At 35.1% G+C, this 24,801-nt stretch overlaps 1 protein-coding gene across 1 annotated transcript in view; it reads right to left on the bottom strand.

Moving 5' to 3' along the window:
* The window catches only part of ADAM23 (ADAM metallopeptidase domain 23), an 81,088-nt gene that overhangs the window by 24,663 nt on the left and 31,624 nt on the right, over nucleotides 1-24,801 (bottom strand). Inside the window, exons 6-19 of the mRNA XM_009333013.1 lie at nucleotides 22,434-22,506; nucleotides 21,826-21,899; nucleotides 20,835-20,900; nucleotides 16,883-16,954; nucleotides 14,012-14,178; nucleotides 11,914-11,998; nucleotides 11,078-11,168; nucleotides 9,380-9,428; nucleotides 6,993-7,092; nucleotides 4,248-4,319; nucleotides 3,399-3,485; nucleotides 3,164-3,244; nucleotides 1,160-1,210; nucleotides 618-681 (exon numbers count right to left, since the gene is read on the bottom strand). Coding sequence (XP_009331288.1) covers nucleotides 618-681; nucleotides 1,160-1,210; nucleotides 3,164-3,244; nucleotides 3,399-3,485; nucleotides 4,248-4,319; nucleotides 6,993-7,092; nucleotides 9,380-9,428; nucleotides 11,078-11,168; nucleotides 11,914-11,998; nucleotides 14,012-14,178; nucleotides 16,883-16,954; nucleotides 20,835-20,900; nucleotides 21,826-21,899; nucleotides 22,434-22,506 — 1,132 coding nt within the window. The remainder of the gene's footprint in view (nucleotides 1-617; nucleotides 682-1,159; nucleotides 1,211-3,163; nucleotides 3,245-3,398; nucleotides 3,486-4,247; nucleotides 4,320-6,992; nucleotides 7,093-9,379; nucleotides 9,429-11,077; nucleotides 11,169-11,913; nucleotides 11,999-14,011; nucleotides 14,179-16,882; nucleotides 16,955-20,834; nucleotides 20,901-21,825; nucleotides 21,900-22,433; nucleotides 22,507-24,801) is intronic.

Consider the following 24,801-nt stretch of genomic DNA (forward strand, 5'->3'; position numbering starts at 1 on the left):
AACTGTCTCAGTCATTACACAGAGCATTTATCCCCCCTCGCTGCAAGCAAAATCCATTGCAACTGCAATCCTATTTTACTCAACACCTCTGGGCTTCAATTCATACTATGTATATGTAAATTCACACCAATGTACTAATTTTCCTGACTTGTGGGATGGTATGGCAAAGAGAGCCAAGGTCAAGCAGCTTTAGCATGAACCACTGCTGCGATAATGGAATTGACAACTATCATTAAAAAACCCAAAAACATCTGTTTTGAACTACACCAAAAAAATTCTCAAACCTGTTTCACACCCCCCCCCCCCCCTCCCAGATAACAGTAACTCAAAGTTGCCAGTATTTTGTATGTTTTCTCACCTAATTCCACCAAAGTCCAGCATTTGCTGCCCTACCTATGCCTGCAACCACATCACATCAGAACAATCTCACTGTCGTCACTCCCAAACTCGAAATTTCGCTTGGCAATCAAGTCCCAGTTTCTCACTGCAGCCTACTCTACTGAGCTGAAAACTAACTTACAGTGGCAAGAACAAAAAATAAAAATACTAGAAATACAAAACAAAGGCAGGAATGAACCAGAAATAAAATACAATTAAGGTAGTTAAAGTCAACCTACTAGATCCCCAGATATATCTGCACTGATTATCTCTTGTCTTGCATTCACCATTATAACAACGACCCTAAACAAAACACAACATGTTAGCAATGAGAACTGAACACTATTGCATTTCCTTCCCCTCCCCCAACAAATGTCTAATTTTGATTCTTCACACACATATTGGGATGTAGAATAGTTTTCATGAATTTGGGTAGATGGAGTACACATTTTGGCCCAGATTCTCAAAGTCAGTTGGTGTCTAATACATACTGACATTTCAGCAGCTGCTTTATACTTCTCATTTACATAGTTGTAAAGAACTTATTAACATGGACTGTAATAAAATATCTACATGTGAAATATAAAGATACCAAGCAGATTTTACTCAAAGTAGAAATTTTTACTATTCATAGAGTGCATAAAGCACAAGCAATATTGATGTCCCAAAGACAAAATTTATGAAGAAATATGAAAGGCCAAAAAAAAACACCCAATGCCCAAAACTTGTATTTGGTTGATTTCTATTAGCTGATGTACAGGGATTTTAAAACATTGCATACCTGATTAGAATCACAGGCATACCCATCTTGTTTATGAAGATTTGGTGGACACTGAAAAAAATTAAGAATTTTTTTTTTGTCCATGTGTACTGTAATAATACATCAAAGGATCACATATGGAATTTTCACGGTTTTAAAAGACAACTGCACAACATATAAAGGGGGTAGATAACATAATTAGTGCAGGAATCTTTATAGCTACAAATACAAATGAAAAAATGAACATCTTAAGCCATGAAATACAAGGTTTGATTCTAACTTTCTGCATATTCCAAATAGAAATTAAGGAGGTGAGGCAAAATGGAAAGCAAAACAAATCTGCTCAGTAACAGGAGATTTGGTAGCTAATACTGGCACCACGTTTGCAACACTGCCACTGCATTCATTTCAGTTCCACTAAGAAAGTAAGCAAGCACCTAATTGTAGCCTACCAGTCTATGCTTACAGAGCTGTGGGGTTTTTATGATGTTAATTGTCGTGTTCTCTTGGCATTGGAAACTTTGATATGAACAAGTCATTAGGTCCAGAAGCCTCAGATTACTAAAGCTAGGAGCAAGACCATTCTCAAAGCTTTTTTTCATCAAAAAGGGACCTGTGAAGATTTGGAAAGGGTATGCTGCTGCAATGTACCATATTAGCCAATACTTTGAGGGCAGCCTTTCTAGCTTAAGAAAGCTCTTCTCCCTCCCATTAAGGATGCTCTATCTACAGAATAAAAGATTTACAATAAAATCTCAGCAATAGCTACTTGTCTGTAAGTGTGGATGTCTCGCATGATAATATAAGAAGAGGTTACTGTTAATTTATTGGCATCTATAATTACCACCAATGCCCAGAGACATGTGATCTATCCCGACTCTTATTTCTTCAAAGCTAAGCACTTGATCCAGTAGATGACTGCAGCAGAGTTATGAAATTCTTATATAACCTTGAAGCTAAATACTCATTATCGAAAAGGAGCATATATCACCTAAAGCATCAAAGTTGCTGCGAAAATGGCAGATGTACAGAATGTTGACTATTTAAAAGAACTCGAGTTAAAACCACCTTTTGGTTGCTATTTATTCCTATACTTTTGAGTATTAGCCAAATGTTTTCAAGATAAATGCGTAAGATCCACAACTTTTAAAATTATCATATATGTGCACACTCTTAAAAAACATAGCACTTTATACAAGCCTTATGAGGAGTGGCTGAGGGAACTGGGGTTGTTTAGCCTGGAGAAAAGAAGGCTCAGGGGAGACCTTATCGCTCTCTACAACTACCTGAAAGGAGGTTGTAGTGAGGTGGGTGTCAGTCTCTTCTCCCAAGTAACAAGTGATAGGACGAGAGGAAATAGCCTCAAGTTGCGCCAGGGGAGGTTTAGATTGGACGTGAGGAAAAATTTCTTCACTGAAAGGTTTTGTCAAGTGTTGGAACAGGCTGCCCGGGGAAGTGCTTGAGTCACATCCCTGGAAGTATTTACAAGGCCTGTAGATATGGTGCTTAGGGACATGGTTTAGTGGCGGACTTGGTAGCATTACATTAATGGTTGGACTCTATGATCTTAAGGGTCTTTTCCAACCTAAATGATTCTATGATTCTATACTCAATTAGTTGTAGTTTTCTACACTTATATTTTAAACTATTTTATTTCATAAAATCTTACTGTTATTACCTTTGAATCCATGCACATTTGCAGTATATTCTTAGTACTTACGCTATAGACTAGGCAAAGAGTAAAGGATGACGACTGAAAAATACTATACAGATACACAAAACCCCACTAATTTTAAAAAACACATAAACCTACAGAAGTAATATTTTGAGTCCAGTTAGATTAATTTTTTTTGAGCTTATGACAGTTTATTCTTATGTTTAAAAAAATTTGTTAGGATTAAAAAAAATAAAAAAAACCAGTTACTTTGGGTATATGAGCGTGCAGTTTCTTAATCTGGATTTTCCTCTTAAATGAGTGCAAACAAACATCAATAGTGTAAGCAGAGAAAGCTTCTGCGTACATACCTGGCCAGAATCTCCAGTGCAGAACTCTGCAATATCACATTCATTCACGGCATATCGACAGTCATAGCCTCGTGGGAAAAACTAGAAAATGAAGAATATAGTTTGGGACTAAGATTATGTCTACATAAGCTGTTCCTTTTCATTCTACATAAAACACACTTTGAACTATAACAGGCTGCACATGACTTCCATGGACAACTGAAAAGAACAATAGATATACTGCAGCAACACTCACAAGACATGATGTATTACAGCAGGGTCCATCACTACAATGAGCTCCATTAGAAAGAGAACACTTCTTACAACAGTCTGCATAGCATTCCTGAAGAAAACATTAAGCGAAAAATTTTAGTTTTCCATTTTAAATAAGTTTTTTCTACACAATCTTTCCAACAAACTATTATGTACCAGCAGACAAAAAGATTCAATTCAGCACTGATGACTTGAAATTATCAGCTGGAAGAATCCTTTGCAAAGTTCAAATACTAAAGTAAAGGGAAAACAGTGAGGTATATGCTATAGCAACAAGGGGATTCACACCTTCCAAAGCCTCTTCACGGGTGTGTAATAGCCTGTGCCAAATGCATGCTGCTTAAGTCAAATTGCATTCAATGCAGGAAAAAGATTAAGAAAAGTAAGTATGGGTGCAATTATATTTAAATACTAGAACTAGGACTCAAATCTACAGGGCAGATTTTTGCAAAAACATTATTGGCATATTTCTACAATAGAGAAGAAAACAACAGTTTACTTATTCTGTCCGAACATGGCACCTGTCTCCAAAGCATAGATAAGGAGTCCACCACTCCAGGCACACTATCCAGGAAAAGCAAAGGGGTAAGCACTTCTACAGTGCAATTCAAAAATTGCTGGGAAATAGGAACTGTTCTGAGGATACCCTCTGTCTTTGCACTCATTCTCACTTGAAAAAATGTTTTAACACAGTCCTTTAATGAAGTTGTTCCCTAACAATAGACAAAACAAATTCATTTCCATAACCTTTCCCCCTCCCTTATCAATCCCATAATGTATCTTAATATATTTTGTAAGAAAGACTTGTGGAGTAATATATAACTCTACTTGCCATTCGGAAACCGCAATCACATTCTTCTCCTGCTTCTACATATCCATTTCCACACTCAGTGGTTTCAAAAAGCTGAAAGCAAAAAAGCCCCCCCCCCAAAGTAAGAATAAAACTAGTATCAAATGACTTTTCTGTCACACATAGCCCATTTCTGCAATGCTACAGAAACACGCTCTCACAGAAAATATATATGCCATGCTACTGCAATGGGGAAGGCAGCATGTTTTTCAAGTGCTGCTAATCAGAATTTTTCAGACATGAAAGATGTACAGCTAAATCACTTGGATGCTAGCCCTCTTTAGGAGAATACTGATCTCAGAAAATTATGACAAACAGAGACAATAAAATAATACTCAAGGGGATAACATTTGAACTTCATTCCTGTTCTATGGACTCCCATTTCTCTGACAATTCCTTCAAGAAACCAGTCAGCAATATGATCTGTGGGATCTACTCAGGTACCCATACTTGCTCATGTCATTAGCTACTGTCTATTCCAGTGTAACATGTTTGTGCATGAAAATAATAAACATTAAGAAACACTGCCAAAACAAAGTTCTATGTGTGTTATTAGTAAGTTAGAATAACAAAACCACATATAGATAGTGCTAAACAGTTAATCCTAGGACCAGATATATACAATACAGATAAATTCTACAGTTCAGGATTATATAGATTCTATACTGGTTTCACATATCGTAATTTTGATTAAAGGTGATTTAAGATATTCTTCAGTCTTGTCACAGAAATAATTTTGCAAAAACCTTGTCTGTTTTCAATATAACAATTCTGCTTTGAAATCCTATAAGAGTATCAGGATTCTCCAATTTAACTGGGATATTAGCAACAGAAACACATTCATCACTAGACCATGGTTGAAATGAGAAGTTAAACATTAACAAGTTAAAATGAGAACAGATAAATCTACAGCTAGATAAGGGTGAAAGATGCAAGTAAACATGTTCTTTCTGCATTGGCTTAGTGGCAGTACAGCTGTTGAGGATCATCAAGATATGAAACATAACATATAATACAATACAAATTATTTATAAACTTGGATGGAATTCTTCTTTGGTAGTTTGCGGGGCGGGGGAAGGAATCATAATGCCTAACCAAAAAGAAAGAAAACATTTTACTTTTGTTGCATAAACCACATAGGTAATCAATAGCACCTACAATTTTGGGTGCCAGAAGCAAAACTACACTGAAGAAACACTCATATGTACTCTTCTTCACTAGCAATGTCGACATGATTCAGAAAACTGAAATTTCTTTTTTTTCCTCTATAAGCCACTGTTACTACTATACTTCAGTGGAAACAGCGAGATGTCTTATTCTGAACCTGAAATTCAGTTCTCCATTAAACAGATCTGCTTATCTGACCTGTAGCCCATAAGAAAACAAAAAGGGGTCAACCAGAGAAATGTAAGAAAATAACAGAACACACAAAAATTTCCTACAGCATTAATCAAAAACCATCAGATGTTAGTATACGTGTCAGAGCATAACTAAAAGGTTATAATTAAAAATGACATCATGGTGGCTGCTTAACACAACTACGTTTTATTTACCTAAAGATCAAACACACTGTTTTCTACCTTACCTCCCAACCTCCAAATAATAGGATTCAAAACACACTATGATTTCCCCCCCCCCCAAAGTACTTTAACTTCAAAGCTGTGAAACACTGACAAGATAACATATAAAGATAATTCAACGACTCTCCTGGGAGCATTTTCACGGAAGTAAACCAGATTTTTATTCTGTATACAGTCAACTTGACAATTTGTTCACTTTACCTTGCAAGACAACCATCATCAAAAAAATGAAGCTGTTTTTCTCTTTTTCCCTACTTACTCTTTTCTATAAGAATTCTTACATTCTTATTCTATAAGCAAAGATTGCTACCCTGGGAAAAGATTGAAAAACACTAACAAGCAAAATTTTTTTAGTTAATTGTGCAAGGTGGTGGTCTACCAAAGGATACAGCACAGTAAACAGAACAGCCTAATAGTCTCATGTGGTATTGAATTCTACAAGGACAGCAAGTTTGACAGCGTGATTAAATAGAATGCTAATACTTTGGATTGATCTTACTTTGCAAAAAGAGCCACATGGAATATTTTTATACTACTCAGCTTTAGAATGATGTCATGCTAATATTGCCTTAGAAAAAAAGTTATGACCTGGATAAGTTTTTATGTGAAAAAAAGCAATGGATGGTACAAGGAAACAGTTAAAAATGTCAGAGTTTGCCAGATGTACATCTGAAATGAAATGAAGTTAACTTTGAGAACAACCACAAGCTGCTACTGTCTATATGAAGTAAGCTATTGATTTCTAATTCCTAGTGTGGTAATTGGCATTCTTTTTAACAACCTCAGGCAAAAAGTCCAAGAATTATGTATGTGGAACATGCACAACCACCTCATTTCTGTATTTATTTTGTGCTACTTCCAGCTTAGTAAGTAGTGCATTTATGCTGAATGAGGTATCTAGCTGTGAAAAATCAACTGCAATATTTGTCATTATTTGAGCATGAAGAATTGATGGAAAACAAGTTGCATTCCTCTTAAGATTATTTTTAAATGTTATAGGAATGAACAGTCAGCTAATTACAAGCAACCTCAAGAAAATACCCACATAGACATTTGAATGAATTTGAGAACAGATTGGTGTTAGTGAAATTATTACAGTTTCATTACAATGTTTAGCAGGGGTGCTGACTATCAACATATTTATTACCTTTGTTGGCCTGTTGAAAAGACAGGCACCTCCCCCACGAAGTAAAAATTCTTTGTATTCTGCAATGCTGCATTTGGAGAATTTCCTGGAATGGTATACCCTAAAATGGCAAAGAATTAGCTGAGTAAATGCTTTGAAACACCAACAGTTACTGGAAGGGGGTGGAGGGGTCACAGCGTTGTGTTTTTTTTTTTTTAATACTGTAAATCCCAGTTTCTTACAACCACTGTGTGCAACAGTATGTCAGCTCAGTCTTATTCTCAAACAATAAAATCAAAAGAAAAAGTTTTTAAACATTTTGCATTTTTATATTTCTATTATATGTATCTACAGTATATAAAACTGTAGTCTTCTAATCTTCTTAATAAGGTGAAACCACATTATCACAATAGCTGCTATGCACCCTCTCAATTGCATGCATAATTCAGTGTTCTCTTGGGTTTGTCTTCCCTGCAGGTTCAGTTTAAAAAGATGGATTACATTCCAGATCCCTGATTTCATGCCAGGGTTTTAAAACCATTCAATTCATCTGATCCTGTTAATAAGGTTAATTTTTAAAGTAAAAGTAATTGTAGCCATAAGAACAGCTGTATAGGGTCAGCCTAGAAATCCACTTTACCCAAAACCCATTTTTGATTTTGGCCCTGAGAATATGGCCAAGGAAAAGTAGAGAACAGCGCACTGTACTACTACTTGCAGAATATTTTTCCAGCTTCCAACAATTTTCAGCTCAATGACTTTCTTGGGAAACCTTATTTTGTCTTTTTTAATAATCTGCATTGTATTTTCTCCCATGAATTTGCTCAAAATCTTTTAGCATCTACAAGATGCTACAGCAAGAAGTTTCACAGCTTAATTACAGACTGGTAGAAGAACAATTTCATCCTATTTTTTCTGTCACCTATTTGCTAGTCTCATTTCATGTCTCCCTAGTTCTTAAACGGGAAGAAACAGTAATCATTTGCTATGTTGTTCATGATATTACAGACTTCTCTCATATTTCCTCATCTCCACCTTTTTCCCAGCCTGATGAAAACATACTTTATTAGTCATTTCTCATGCAGAAACTGATATTTTTATTAGCCATGTTTTGAGATCTGGGAATGAGAACTATTCACACTATTAAAGATGGAGGTAACCATGCCATAAGGAGGTTCTCGATTCCTCTCCTAGCAGCTCACTGCTACTGAGCTGACATTCCCACATTGAATTATTCTATATAATAAAAACGTCTTCTGGCACTGATGGAGTTAAGTGAAAAGGCTTTACACTGCAGCTAATTATTCACTCATTTCATTAGTGAGTCCTTTTTCAGCTTCTAGGTGACTTATCATCTGCTCCTGGCATTTTTTTTACTGTTACCTTATCTACATAAGAGGTTTGTTCTACAACCTGTTTTACTGATATTTCCATCCAAGACTGATACTTTGATGAGTTCACCATAGGAAGGAAGCTAGTATCTATTCTGATCAATGCCTTACTTCGGATTCCAGAAGCAAACTTACTGAATAATTTTCTATTGCATTCACATGGTGGCTGACAATTACAAGTCTACAGTAAAGCCACACAGTAATTCTACTGAAGAACCAACTTCCAAATACCATATGAAGAAACTAACGTCCTTTCCTTCTGTCTTATTTATAAATAATGTTCTCCATGATTTTTGCAATCAAGCTTCCACAGTGAGCATGAATTCTGACAGAAGTGATTTATAAGACTAAAAAAACCTATGTTTCAGAAGCTATCCTTTTCTAATCAATTGCTTACAGTATAGAGAAAAGAGTCTCTGGCAGTGTGTGAAGGTAGAGGGCAACGAAACCTGGTTTCCTCCCATACAGATGTGCTTCTCCCTCAGACTTCACTGACCACTTAGCAAAGGATTGAGAGCACTTGCTGAAAGCTTCAGGTTTCTACTTTTATTCACTGGAACAGAAGCAGAGATATCTGTTCACTCAAGATTAGAATTTTGAAGGAATTGGGGGAAAAATAATTAAAATTTAGGAGGAAAATAGAAATATCACTTATCAAAACTGTATTATAACACTTTTTCAGCTGCATGTAAAAAGTATAATTGGATTTATTTAATGAAAAATATACATTCCTTACTTTTCAATCACTGTAGGTATAGCAAAGCATTACTGAATACACTGCATTGCACTTCAAAATATAAGATTTATTAATAACTTCCTAAAATGTGAATAGCAAAGGGAATGAACAGCTGAAAATTGAAATAATTGGTCTGCACGTTTGGGTTGTTCCAACTGCTTCTAGTTTTTCATTTATAAGTACTAAAACACATGGACAAAACCCAATATATAAATATTTATGTCATAATGTAAACTATGAACTCATTCCAAAGCCCTCAATTACTGATAGTTATGACATACCCCGTTTCCTCCATGATGCAACCACCCCAGGATTCAGTGCAGTCACACTCTTCTCAGACAAGACCAAAATACAACAGAAAAGGAAAGCAGTTATAAATACGCTTACAATAAATATAAAGTACTCTCTATAAAAATGGACCTTGACTAATTATACAAAGATTAGATGGTCGCTTGACTGTACTTTTCCTAAAAAGGAAACCAGCCCACTTGAAGAGATACTAATATACTTAATATAAATGCTATAAATATATATATATAACTATATAAAATATTACTTCCAAATTACCATATGTGCACATTCTTAGACTCAAAGTTTCAGGCAATATAGAAAGCTAAAAATAGCTGGCAACGTTCTTCCCTACATGCTCTCAAAACAGGCGGCATAAGTGCATGTGCAGTACACACGATACTGATGATTAAAAATGTTCACATATCCTCTTCCCTAAAACATGTACAGAACACCCTGAAGGAGAATTGTTACTGGACAGGCCACATTTTTTCCCTTTGGCATAGAATTCTTAATAGTAATACGTGAATCAGCCAATCAAACATTCATAAGAAAAAGTAGTTGAGCGAAAATGGATTTACAGTTTACTTACAGCTATAGCATGTAAGTCAACAGTGACCAAATTCATAAAATAAAAACAAAAGATCAACATCTTATGGTTGGTAAAACAGAAGTTACAAACTGCCCATAAAAATTATCTACCAAAGTAGTAATATTTTCAATAAGAAAGGTTCTGTATTCTAGTTACTACTACAAATCCATACTGTTTCTCCACAGAAAACAGTCACAGATTACTTACATGGTTATTTCTGCTCTATTCAAGTCTTTCATTAATCTTTCTCTATAAAGGGTATCCAAATAAGGAAACAAAGCTATCATTTTAAAAACCTCTATCTTACAGTTAAAGAAGATTCTAATTTCCAAATTATATGAACTCTGTTTTACCTGTAATCAAAAAAACCAATTATACAGAAAATAATTTAGCCATTTGAAAGTTTACACAATTCAAAAGCAATGCTTTACAAAACAACATTCCCTAAACTTTTCCACATTGTTTCCTAATTCACAGATTTCTGAAGTGATTCCAAAATAAAGTCAGCATTATCATTCACATTTTTAAAGAAGAAACAAAGAGAGAGAGGGTAGCCAAATTGCTTACAAGATGTGACTGGAAAAACCCAACAGTCTTCTTTAGCCCCCAAAAGGGCTTTTGCAGCAGCTTTTGTACCTACACTACCTGTGTTAAGGCCACGTCAGTCTAATCTTCTGGCTGTGAAGCAGCAAGCTAACAAGTTGAGCAAATGTCACCCTGGACTAGGTTACAGCTTCTTACCATTTCTTCAATTATAAATCAGGTATTTTTTTATTTTAAGAAGTCAGTGATAGTTTTATAGGAATTACAGATTTCATTATGATAGATAAGGAGTTCCGAGTTAAATTAATGGTGAATTGAATGTTGGTTATGAATCTAACCTCCTGACACAGGACATCACTGAGGTCATTACAAAATGAGTGCTAAACGGGTGGCTATTATTTTGGTTAAACTCAAATTTTGGTGCATATATTACCAAAAGCAGCAATTCTTGTTCTACAGTTACAGCAAGTTTGGTATTTGTTTCAAATATTACAAAGGAAGAGTTTATATATTTAGCTAAGGAGGACAAAAGAAGACTCCATGTCCATGTACATACTCGGTTTCCTGGCAGCTGGCTCCCACTGTATTCCAAGGTTCTGAGCAAGACTTTGTGCTAGTTCCTGTGCCATGGCCAAAGGGAGGCCATACTGCGTTTCAAGAGGAGCACAATTTAAGAAAAAAGAAAACATAAGTTATTGTAATGAACACTACACCAGCTCATTCTGGCTTACCACAAACCTACTTCAGTAACTCTGTACAGCCAATCACAGTTCTGTGTGCATATAAGGAAAATAAACACAATGAAGTACGTAACGGAAAAAATTTTCCTCTCTTAGCCTGAGGGAATCCCTGTCCGCTGGTTAACCTACAGAAAGGAGTCTGTTTGATATATATATATGTAATACAGTTTTGCATAGTATGATTAATGCATGTTAAAACAGATTTTCATTATTGATTTAACATTGCACTGAGGAAAAAAAATTAAAAATCAATACACAGGGACCAAATTTTCTAGTTTTAATGTTAAAAAAAATTAGTAAGAATTACATGTCATCAGCACCTCAGAAGATCAAGCCTCTTACAGTGAGAAGACCCAAAAGGATGTTCAGGGCTATATTTCAAATACTCCTCTCTGAGATTTTTGGGTCTAAATTTCTGTCAAATATACTAAAAGCCAATTTAAGATCTTAAGAGAATAATGCAGACAGGAAGAATGCTTTTTAAAAAGAAAAGCACAGTAAGCAGTAATTTAATGATGATACAAGAAAGTTGGCTGTGAGAATCCTGTTTTTAATACGTAAGTTATCTTTAAAGCCCTGGATACTGAAACATATCTAAGGTTATAATGTACAGTTTCTATTTTATTTCACTTTAGTCATGAAAAAAAATTACCTCATTCACTCCTACTCCTCTGGTCACAGAGCAGACCCCTCCAAAGTAACTTAAGCTGCTCCTTTTGTAATGAAATGTCACATTCCTTGCAAACAAATAAAGAAAATATAACACATTGACATTGGGCACCAAAAACTTACTGAAAGATCACACTTTCACACATACTATGACACATTGCATGCACATTAATCCTCATCTAGCATCAAAAGCAACTGTAAGTTTACAAACAGAACACCAACATTAAAAGAGGCTATTAGATACAACTTTCGACAAAAATACTATTTTTATCTTGTAGAGTCAGAATCAGTCCCAACCCACAAACAATCCAAGCAGAGAAAGCTAGAGTATGAGATTCCTAAAAAAAATACAATGATAACATTTCCTTTACAAAGATAACAATATATTCCAATTTATAATCTGTCAGGAAGGAATGCTGTACTGAAATGTATCAGTGTTGAGAATTTTTTTGATTATGCTCTTAATCCAAACCAATTCAAGGTCTAGTTTCAACTCCAAATGAAAAGACTGAGAAGTATACCTAAAGGGAAAGTAATTTAATACTGCTCTTTAACCCTGCGTCCTTTCATTTATTGTTAATAAGCCCCAAATAATTTAGTTAAGTTAATGTAATCTGGAAGATATAAATTATTCTATAAGATGTCTATAAATGATTCTCAATACCTATTTTAACCTCATAGGCATAATAATAAATCTACACAGCCTTGGGCACATGTAACAAGTGACCCTAATCTTTGGAAATTAAATCCTTTTACAAGAGTAGAATCAATGTCCCTTTTGTTTTTTTAAATGACAGAATACTCCAGCCAGGTATATGTTTATTTTGTCAGAACATTCTGACAGCCATCAGAACTTTCAAACTGCAGCTTAACTATACTAAATGCTTAAAGCTAGATGCTTTACAACAGACAGAACCACAGTAAGGGCCGAGGTTGGCAGGCACATCTGGAAATGGTCTAGTTCAACCCCCTTGCTCCAAGGAGGCTCAGCTGGAGCAGGCTGCTCAGGGCCATGTTCCATTGGCTTTTGAATATCTCCAAGCATGGACACTCCACAGCCTCTCTGGGCAGTCTGTTCCAGCATCTGACCACCTTCACAGTTAAAGTTTTTTTCCTTATGTTTAAATGGAATTCCCTGTATTTCAGTTTGCATTTTGTACCTTTCACTGTGCACCACTGAGAAGAGCCTGTTTGCCCGCTGGCAAAGCCTTCAGCAAGTGACACAATACATGTGTAAAAGTAATTAAAAGTGCACATCATCAGCACTTTGCATATGTTATGAAAAACGCAATTAGCGTTGTATTGCAATGCCTGTATTAAGGCAGTACAGCTATGACAGACTGGAGGAAATTCTTCATCCCCTATTTTTATCTTCCTCTGCAGATGATGAATGACAGGAGAATCACATGGAAGACATTTGTCACTCCATCCTTGTAGTATGTCATGCTGCTGGGAGAAGGCTTAAGATCTTTATGCTGCACAGGGGAACACACTCTTCCTCCTCTTTGCTTACAATGCCGTGAAGAAAAAATACTGTTGCTCAAGGTTGGTGTTGTGCCTAATGATGCAAGTGGAATTTCCCCTCAAAATGCATTGTGTCTCAGAAAACAATTCATTACAGCTCTAAAGGAGGAGACCTTCCATTAACAAATCATCACTGAAGCTACATGTGTGAATAAATATAGTAACTGGAATGCTCTTGTGACAACACATAATACTGTCAGCTCTGCCCTCTCCTGCTCTTTACTGGGAAAACAGTACATTACACACCTGATTAGCAAAACTAGTGTCCTTAAGGGCTCATCAGAAGACACTTCAAATATGTGACACTATCTCCCGGTCGCAAAGACATTAAAATTTCATTATAGATATATATCAACATGACCATGGTATATACTACACCTATTAAAAATAGACTAATGGGTTACAACATAGATTAAGCTTCCTAAGGAAGGCAGATGTTGATTGATGTAGTGACTACCAAGCAAAAAAGTAAGCAAAGAGAGACAGGTAGACAAAAGCAGTAGACAGAAAAGTATATAAAACTGTAATAGTGTAAACCATTGTAGAACAGTACATACGAGAGAAGGTGCACAGCATCAGCATGCTGTTTGATGTAGTGCTGTCGATATTTGGAGAAATCATGAAGCATCTGCAGAGGGTCAGGGTGAATATTAATACGATCTTTGTCTGTCCAAGTTTCCACAGCAACAAGAACGACCCTGGTGTTCAGCTGTTCCTTGTATATCTGAGGGCAGAGACAGGACAGGCACAGGAGTAGAACACTGGGTCAAACATGCACAGTTAGCCAGTAAGAGTAAAGCAGAAGGACAAGAGGGGTAAAGCAGGAGGGAAACATGGGGAAACAGTTAGCTGGTAATGCCTTGGATTTCCTAAAAGTTAATATTCTGATCAAATTAATTATGTTTTAGAGGAAAAAAAAAAAAAACCTTGTTGCTCTTTTTTTGAGCTATTCCCTCTTCTCTAAAATTCACCACTGAGTTTTGCAGAAAAACTGCACAAAAATCAGCAAAGAAGAAATGTAAAGGTATACTGGGTGATCTCAAAGAAAAAGAAAAGAAAGATCTCAAAGACAAAGAATAGCCAAAGCCAATTCTTAAGTCAAGATTAAATAATTTCTCAGTTCTCCAATATATCCAAAATTTAATTCACATAATACTTGATTTTCATTTATAGTATCATCACTTAATGCTACTCAAGTAATGTGAGAATTAAGTAAGAATATTAATTTTTTCTATTAATTTTAATGTCACTGTAACAATAGACAAGGAAATGACAATCAGGCCCTGATAATTACAAAACAGCTTTAAAATATCCATTTTAACTTTGTGCATGATACTTGATTCTGAAATAAAAAACCGCTGCTCTCTTTAGGTTCAGGTCATAAAATGCCAAATTCTATTAACTAAGGTTATTCAGAACTTGCAGATCTACAAAAGATGCATTCCTTATCCGCAATAGACAGTCTGCCCATCAAAAGTCTTACATGGGACACGAAGAACACTTACTGATCATACTTAGTTATGATCTAAAAGCACTGGATAATTAATACATTGGCTGCCTAATGCATAAAATACACAAAAGGCAAGTTATCTGGTCATTTGCATGAGGCACCATATTAAATATATGCTTTTATTATCTTTTTGCCAAATTATACCTACAATACACAACATGAATTGCAAATATCCTCCTGCCGTTATGATAGGTATTTATACTGAATAAACTAGCACTGACTAGCATGACAGTCTTTTGTATCAAGGCAGCGTTATCCTCCTAAAAAAGTCAAAGTATAATATTCAGCTTAGAAAAAAAGGCAATAAATATAAGAGACAGAGCAACCAGCTAAGCTCAATTTTGTCCAAGAACTTTGAAGGAAAAAAGAATATTAATACACTTCAATCTGAGGCAGACAGGCTGAGGACATACACAGAAAATGCTTAATGACATGAGAAAAATCAATAAAATTAAACCCCAGAAATTACATATGGGTGGATCAATAAGGGCTTTACTTGTGTTTGCTGAGAGGAAAACCATATTTCCTGAAGCAAACGAGAAGGAAAGAATGGAATAGGGGGCAGAGAACCTGGAAGCCTCTGAAAGCCAATATCCTTCTCCCAATAATCTATCAGTAAGAAATACAGCTCACTCCCTATAAACACAAGGGAATAAACAAGGCAGAAATTCCTGCTCCTTTTCATGCTTTGTTTAAAGAAAAGGCCATTAAAATGTCATTTTGCAAGATCTCTATGAGGGAACTGAATTCTACATTGGAGAGAAGCTGAATGTTTCTGTATATACAGATACAGCAAAGAAAAATGGAAAAACAGAAGGAATAGTCAGAGAAAGGAAGAGATTAAGTAACTGTTAAAATGCAGAAGAAATACAAAGAAATAATGATCAGATGAGAAAAAAAATGAAGATGCCACCCTTTCTTTGAGAATGGCCAATATAAATTACAGAAATATTATTTCAATTATTTATATTTTTATCTGCTCTAGTAACTTTTTTTCAGACTACTGGCATTTTCAGACCATTACATGAAAATATTCCAAAACACTTCCAGTATTTCATGTGTTATAAATATAAATATATTCACCTAAATTTTCAATATACATACAGTATACATAATACTTTATATGTAAGATATTAAGAACAAATACTGTATTGCTTCCTCTGAACTAAGCTACTGACAATGTTTTGCACTGAATCATATCACAGTTCTAGAGCTAGAATTTTGCTAGCCTTTGTATTCATCACTACTAGAGAATCTATCCTGTTTTCACTACAAACACAGCTCTGAAATGTGTGCAGTCATTACATGTATATCAAAAAGAGAAAAAAGAAAAAATCAAATTTTACCACAAATCTTACTCTTATAGAATCATAGAATAGTTTGGGTTGGAACACGCTTTATGTGAAATTGTTCTGAAGTTAGTAACGTATAAAAGTATCGTATCTGTGTCAGTGCCACCCATTTATAATGTACTACAATAGGATTTTGTTTGGTTTTAAGCTATAAATACAGATTTATAAAGGACAATTTTTATTCACACTCTCTTTTTCTCCCAACAGATACGTATATCCTTTGTAAACTATACTCGCAGCTTCAGCCACTTGTGGTTAGATTTGTTTCACAAATCTAAGCTCGATTAAATCTCATTCTTAAGCAGTGACAGATACTGAAAGCTCCTTCAAGTTTAAAATCCCCGCTGCCAAGGGCAAACTGGCATTTGAGAAAAATGCCAAGGATAATTTGGTGGTTTCTTACACATCCACCCCAGGCTATTCTTCTGCAGAAATGAGTTTTTAAATGTAATCTTTATAGCTGCTTATTTTTTTTATCCTGGTATCTGGTAATGTTAACTTTTTAAATACAGTGCTAAACTAACAAAGTCAGTGATACAATTTTCAGAAGAAACACTGATACTTACAGCATCTACAAGGTTTACCACAGACTTTGCGAAATTGTTTGTGTATGCATTTGAAGAACGGTGCTTTTTGAACTAAAAGGAGAAGAGAAAGTAGAACACAGTAAGAACTTAAATATTTACTACTAATTCTTTATTTTTACAGCAAGAAAGGAAAATTAGTATTTTAAGAAAGAGTAAAGGAAAAAACTCAAAAAGCTTTTCAGATCACAGCCTATATCTCATATTCAAGAATCCCTGGAAGACAAAGGAAGCCATGTATGCTAGACAGCCTTTCACATCTATAAAAGGAGCATTTAGCCACAAGAAATATCCCATTTAGAATCAGAGTTCAAATGTTCGAGACAAAGTTACACGTAAACATGAACATAAACATGGGCTCAAAATTGAGAGGATGCTGTACCCATTAAAACTGTGTTTAACCTGATGAGTTAAACATCAGACTGCACTAGCCACATTGCATGACTATCATTATGAGACATGAAGATGAAGCATTTACCACTTGTCCTGTGTACAGCTCTTTCCAAAGGCATCTTTTCTTTACTATAGCACAAGACTTTCATGACAAGTAGCATTAGTTATACCAAAAGGCAAAAAGGAAGAGGGAGTGCATGGTAAAAGTAAATATATGTTTGAATGTGGAAAGAGTTAAGCTGAATACCTTAAGTTTTAACTTCAAATTTTTTCCATTTCTATAGACTTAGATGAGCTGTATTACAAGTTCTGCTTCCTAATTTCTGTGCATGTCATTACAATTGTTTCATGTCTTTCCTCATCCTGCCCCACAAGTCCCCTCTGCTCCAAGTCAAATTTTCCAAAGATGCTGCTATGGTATCTGAACATGAATCCATGACTTTCAAAAAACTGTAAAATTATAAACCAAAATTGCATTACACAATATGATTTCCAGGCAGGAAAAATAAGTCTTCAAAATTTCACAGAAAAGGAACAGAAAATTGCATTGAACAAAGAGGGTAAAAATTCTTCGTTAAAAAAACTCTTACTCATTTCAACTACTGGTTAAAAGCAACAAATCTCATCAACTCATGAGCAAACATTATCAAGTTCCATGAAAGTGTCAGCTATTCCCTCTCTGAAACACAGTACCCAAAAAGAGGCCTTGAAACTAGGGGGTCTGACTCTTCTCTGAGCAGCTGAGTAGCTACTTTCATCAAATAAGTTAGATGATTAACTACCTTCCCAAATCAGAATTACAAAACCAACAAATCCAATTTTTCAGAATGCTACTTGGTGCGAAGGTGAAAGTAAAACTGGAAGACATATATGCTTTTGAATTAAATAATCTGTTTCTCAAATTGAAAGTCAGAAGAGTCATAGACACACACACTGTATTATTAGATAACAAGTTTTCCATCCCTTTAAATTCCAGTTATTTTTGCACAAGCAATCTAGTTTTATATGATGGATGAAATGCCATAGAGATAACCAAAAGTTCATCAAACTTAATGATGACACTCATTCATTTGAGTGCAGGAAGAGAAATCTTTTACATATGCAGTTATTCACTGTTAAGTTCCGCAATGCTTCAGCACATCCACAGCAGGTTTTAATACCCAAAGATGCTACAACATAGGTTTGCAGAGGCCCCCTCCCCTATAACTATTCTCAAAACAAAGCACTTTCAGCTACAATGCTAGCAGTTGCTTAGGATGTACACTGAGAAGAGTTTCCATTTTTGGGACTCTGTTTGCTCCCTAGGGAACCATACTAGAAAAAAAATAATGGGAGAGAGGGGAAGGGTGGCTTTGGTTTTTTGTTTTGAGTCAATCCCAAACTTTCTCAGAAGTGGACAGGTAAAATAATGCGCTTTGGAAAATGTTCTTGGTTTTCATGAAAGTATTTAAATGCCAAAATCCATAGCAATATACAACATAATGTGTTTAAACACAGCTCCTAAAACAGAAATTAAGCTAAGTCAGTAAAAAGTGCAACAACCTAATTAAATACATTTAGCTGTGTTGTGTTTAGTGTTACAGGAAAGGAAAATTTTGTGAAAATATGTAGTATTAACCACTTAACAACACAATGGCCAAAGAAGTTTCAGATACTTTTTCCAACACAGAACACCTTGCTGCAGGAGAAATCTGCCCTCTACTGGTAAGGAGAAAGCCTTAAAAGTACACTTAGAGAGTTCCTGGATTGGCAGGCTTTAACTCGTAATTGTGAACGCATCCTTAAGTGTATCCATTTTATTCCTTGAAAAGAATTATTATCTGCTTCCAAGTCACTGACAACTCTGAAGCAACAAATCTTGAATGCTTGTGGTCTAAAGTTCTAACAAATAGAGCCTGAGAGGAGACAACAGTGTCTGTAACAAGCGTGGTGAACATGACGGTTGTCCTTTAAGCACATCTGTAATACGAGAGACCAGAGGAAACAGACAGACATAGAAATATTATCTCTTCAAAAGGAACACTAACCACAGGACCTCAAACAAGGCAACAAAATGTCTGTAATTTCCGTTACTGTGCCCTATCCCTAAACAACTAACACATGAGCGCTCTTAGAATAGTTTCCTACCAGGTGGCTTTACAAGTGAAAACAGTTGAAGAAATTTCTGTCCTACTCTTCCCATCCATTCAAATTCTCCCCCCATTGCTGAATTGACACAGATTAAATAGAGGTCATCTTTGCCCAGACTATTTCTATGATTTATTAAACAGATGAGGGAAGGCTGTATTATCTGTCTATTCAACACTGGAACAAGTACAAAATACTGCATCCTGTTCTGGATGCGGTATTTCTGGCTCTTTAAAAATCATCCTGCAGTGTTGACAAAATAGCCCACACAACATAAAGCACTGGGAAAACATGCAGTAGAGTGAGAGATGCAAGGAGCTCTTACAGAAGCTTAAAAGTTTATTTTACTTGCACATAAAATAAGCAGAAACTTTTTTATCAACAGAATTTGATTTTAAAAAAAGGTCTTGCTCACACAGAAGCAAAGTCATACTAAGAGTTGATGATCCTTATTTGCCCCTTAGTCAATGAACAGCTGAGAAAGCTAAGCAAGACAAGGGCTCAGAACAAGGCACAATCAAATTATTTTTGGAGTAACCCAGTGTCAGTTGCAATATATTCTTTGTTACTAGAAAGCTTTTAAACCTAAACTGAGTTTTCCATAACAGATATGCTCTAGTTAAAAATGTATCTATTGGACTCAAATTTGTGATGCTTTTCAAAAAGGGTCTATAAAATAGGTTTACAAAACTTATTACCTCCAGGCCCCTCTCTCCTGATTTTTCATAAGGGTAACACACAGACACTTTGGTAGCCTTACTTGGCATAATTAGTGAAAGCAGCACTATTTAAACAACAAACGTCACTTGGTCTGATTTTTTCCAGTCATCCCTCAAGACAAAAAGGAAAAAAAAGTGGACTTCCCCCCCTCCTTTTTTTTTTTTTTTTTTAAATCAAATGACAAACACTTCCTAAATCAAACAAACAACTTATCTTGGACTTCATTATGAATCCTGTTTATAAGTGTGGAATAGCCACGAAGAGCAATCAGATAGTTTTGTCCATGTGCTTTGCTGCATTAAAATTTAAGTTAGTAAAACTAAACTCAAAGTAACAAATTCTGACCTCTTTCTTTATTACCTTAAGGATAGGATGTAATTTTAGAATGTTTAGCATGTTTGTTCTGGACATAAATGTTTTGTTGCTTTACTTTGTTGGTTATGGGCATATTAAATTATCTATATGATACCGAAGTGTTTCAGACATGTTTTGAATATATATTTGCTGTAGAAAATCTTAGATAACATTAAGCATTATTAGGTATTATGGCCTATACTGTGTCTTACAGTACAAATGTTAACAGCTGCTGATAAACGAAATATTTGACCCAAAAGTAGCTGATGCAGCACAGTGCTGTACATCAACCTACAAATTGTAATCAAAAGGAGGATTACCGCTGAATTGATATACTTACCATTTTATGGTCATTGACTATCATGAGCTCCAGATATTTCATTTCTTCAAAGATACCACGAGACACCTGATGGATTAAAGAAATTCTCTGAGAAATCACGAAGATGTAGTGATTTTCAAAAATAACTGCAGCTGATTTAATAGGATTACCCACAAATATTACATAGAGTGTGTAAACCTGTAAAAATTGGGTCAGACGTTCAACCAGGGTAAATAATCATAGCTCCAGTAACTTAGTGAGTTACGATAGACACTGGCTGAGAATCTGAGTCACATCATTAAGAATGTTTAGTCTATTCTTTTTAGTTCAGTGCAGAAGCCACCACTGCTTCCCTCCTCTCATTTTCACAAAGGAGAAAAATCTCAAACACTAAAATCTCTTGGTCTACTGTACAGATTTAATGAGGAAGAAAGTTACTAGAAGTAGATGCGCCCTCAAAAAATATGCCATGGATTGTGCAACTCAGTGAAGAAACACAAATTAATCTTCTTTAACTCAATTATTGCCCTAGCTGACACTTATGCCTGTGCGGATTATGAGGACTGTCCACTTCTTTTCTCTCAATAACCCAGTTCTGGGTGTCCTCATTTGGATTTTTAATTTAATCATGCTACTTAATGAGCCAAATGAAAATAAAGTCAGATATCTACAAAGTAGCAAAACTTTATTCAAAATTATTCTTTATCCTCAAGCAGACTCAAAACTTAAAATTCTGAAGTCATTCTCACTACCAAACTTCCATTCAATTGATATATATATAGTATTGCTGTCACTTTAGAAAGTTTATCCACTTTTCTCAAAATATTCTATTTTTAAAGAATAATAATCTTGTTTCATCATTTAATAATTGTATTATGTGACAATATTAAGCTACCAAAAATATTTGTTTTCTAAAGCCTGTGTTCTCTCAACATTAAAAAAAAATCTGGAAATTAGTGGGTTTGGTTTTGGTTTTATAAATGGTCTTAACTCAGGGTCACACTTTACTCACTGCTCTCTTTCTTCTCTTTCTCCTCAGCCACTGTAGTTCAGACAGAAAGGGCCATTCAGAACTAGATTCAGTCTCTGTACAAATTACAATTTAAGAATTTCATGGCATTATTTTAAACTACTTATGTACACTGTCCAAACCAAAAGTAGATTAAGATCACCAAAATTAGAAGAGCCTTTGCTATTGAAAAGTTCATTTTTTAAAATACACAAAATGTAAAATATCTCATCAAAACTCAAGTCATTTAGAAATCTAAAGTTAGAATTAAACCATGCAAGGGGAGGTAAAGAGATTGTAACCTGGGCTTAGAATATACGTTTTCTTCCATCTTGGGTCCTCAATAGCATTAATATCACTGATTAAATTAAATGATTTGCAGAAGAAAGCTAAACACAGGTCTTCATGGATGGAAATCTTTCAGCTGCTTTTTGACAACTCTAAATTCCATTGCAGTAATTGTGAAAAAAGTCATATTAGTATCTGTTTTTCAAGTTTTTCTAAATAATCAGCAATTTTATATAGACTGTTAGCCTAATATTCAAATTTTTGAAGTTATATATACAATTATTTCCAATATTGAAAAACTCATAACATAAGCAAAAACATACCAAGGTCTTGCAACTGCTTGGAGGCTTGTGTTCCGTAAGTTCTTTGGATGATATGTGGCCTACTTTTACTTTCCTGATAAGAAAAATATGCGACATTTTCTTCTAATTAATAATGTCAAGTGAAAAGTGAGGCATTTCTTTCAGTATTTATAATTTTTATTATTTTTCCATAAAATGCAAGCAACCATAGTACCAATTTGGCATAGTACTAATTTGAAGCAATCTATCTGCAATCCTGAGCAAATCATGGAGCCTCTCTGCTTCAGCACATTTACTGTCCTACAAAACTGAAGTATCACAGATGTCTTTGAGATTACTTGAAAAAAGTCCTTTAAAAGCTTTAGTGCTAGAGAACACAGACCATTTATTCCAATAAATCAAATTAGAGAGTATATATCTGGTCGAAATCTTCCTCCCACAGATGAAAAGCAACTATTACTATTTGTGACAACAATGTATCTTTCTAATCGCAGCAAAATGCAAGAAACTAATCAATACGCTCTCTTTAAGAGGATTATTTCACCCTGCTTTATTGGTGTATACAACACTTAAAAAGGAGATGACTTTTAATGCATATTTTCTTTAGAAGTCTGACATGCTCCAAATTATCACATTTTGGTATCTGCTCTACAAAACAACTATCTTTTCTTCCGTAACACCTCCTCTGCAGAGCCTGCCAAAACAAGCATTTCTTTTCAAAGGGTAGGATGATACTGTTCTGTAGCTTCCGTAAGAAATACATAACACATTGAAGGAAAATACTGCATATTTTTGCTGGGGTTTTTTGTTTGGGGTTTTTTTTGGGGGGTGGGGTGTTTATATAGTATCTACTATAGTTAAGATTAATCAAGCCGAATAAACTACATGCTGAAGGCTGTGTCCAAGATACTTATCTCACGTAGTACAATCAAAAAATGAGCCTCTGAAAGCTCTCTGTAGCTGATTTATTTTGATCTTCAGTAGTTTTGAGAAAAATATTAATCTCATCTGTCTTCTTATCATTTAGAATTCCACTTGAATCCTTAACACAGTTGGCAGATGGTATCTCACTTTTTTAACTAGAACTTTTGCTCTACTTCCAAGTTTTACTGAATTATCACACTGAGAGAGAGATCCTGGTTTCCTTTGTCCACCCAAGCAAGAAAACAGTTTAGTCAAATTCTCCTCTGCCTACTATACAGATACCATTGTATAAATATAATCTCCATGAATTGACTGTATCTGTGCTGTCAGTTTTCAGCCTTACAACCTTTACGAATATGTGCTACATCAAAATGCGTTACGTAGCTTAACACATAGCATGTAATATTGTACCTGAGGAGACTGAGAAATCTTTCTGGATATAATATTTTTCCGTGTCTCTATAGTTTCATTTACAGCCCAATAATTGACCATCCAAATGATACCGATTCCTCTGAGTGCTGACCCAGTTTCTTTGAAAGCGTCAGGAGTCCAAGACTTCACAGATCTTTCTTTGGACTGTAAGTTCAGCTTTACAGTCAATAAAATGTTATCCGTTCTGCAGCATTATATTATTTGTCATATACTGACAAGTACTAGAGTGAGACAAGCTTGAAAGCTGTGATACATCATCTGGAATACATCCTACAGACCAAGCAGGATACAAACCTTAAGAATTCTCTGTCTCAATGTTGCCGAATCATTTCACTGAAAATCACTCAAATCTTTGAACCATTCAAGAGGTAGACATCTACCCGATTTTACTACTGTCTATGAAATTGAGTCAGTTCTATTAACAGCTAAAGTTTTAGGACCAGCTGTATTATAATACTTAACATGAAGTACAAAAATATAGTAGTTAGCAAGGTATTTGTGTAAATGCAGTCCTATGTGCTGATGCAGCATAGCCATATATTTGAATGTGTTGGATCAGAACCATTTAAGCTATACAGCGACCACTGACTTAACACATATAAAGTGTAAGATACCCAGATATAATTATCTACTTCATTAAGCTCTTTGTGGAAACATGGTAAGTCAAGAGAAGACTGATGCAACTACTTAGAGAGGGATGAATAAATGACTTCCAGAGATCCCTTCTATGAATTTATAAATCCTTTAGTTCAAGTACTAGAGCAAATTGGTAAACACTTTTTGACAGTCCATAACCGTTTGCTATGGAAACAGCCTTATTAGTCTACTCCCAACATCTACATGATCAACAATAACTAGGAAAAGAAGGATTAAAAGAAAAACAGAGAAAAACCTTAGGTAATTCATACTTACACATTTCTTGCCTTAAATAAATTCCAATCAAGTGTTTTAAAATACTTTTGTTTTTCATATGAATGCGTGAGAGAGGTCACTCATTTATTGATTTACTCTAATACTTTTATTTGCTATTCCT

The sequence above is a fragment of the Pygoscelis adeliae genome, unplaced genomic scaffold (assembly GCF_000699105.1).
Source record: "Pygoscelis adeliae isolate BGI_AS28 unplaced genomic scaffold, ASM69910v1 Scaffold160, whole genome shotgun sequence".
In the NCBI taxonomy this organism is placed as follows: domain Eukaryota; kingdom Metazoa; phylum Chordata; class Aves; order Sphenisciformes; family Spheniscidae; genus Pygoscelis; species Pygoscelis adeliae.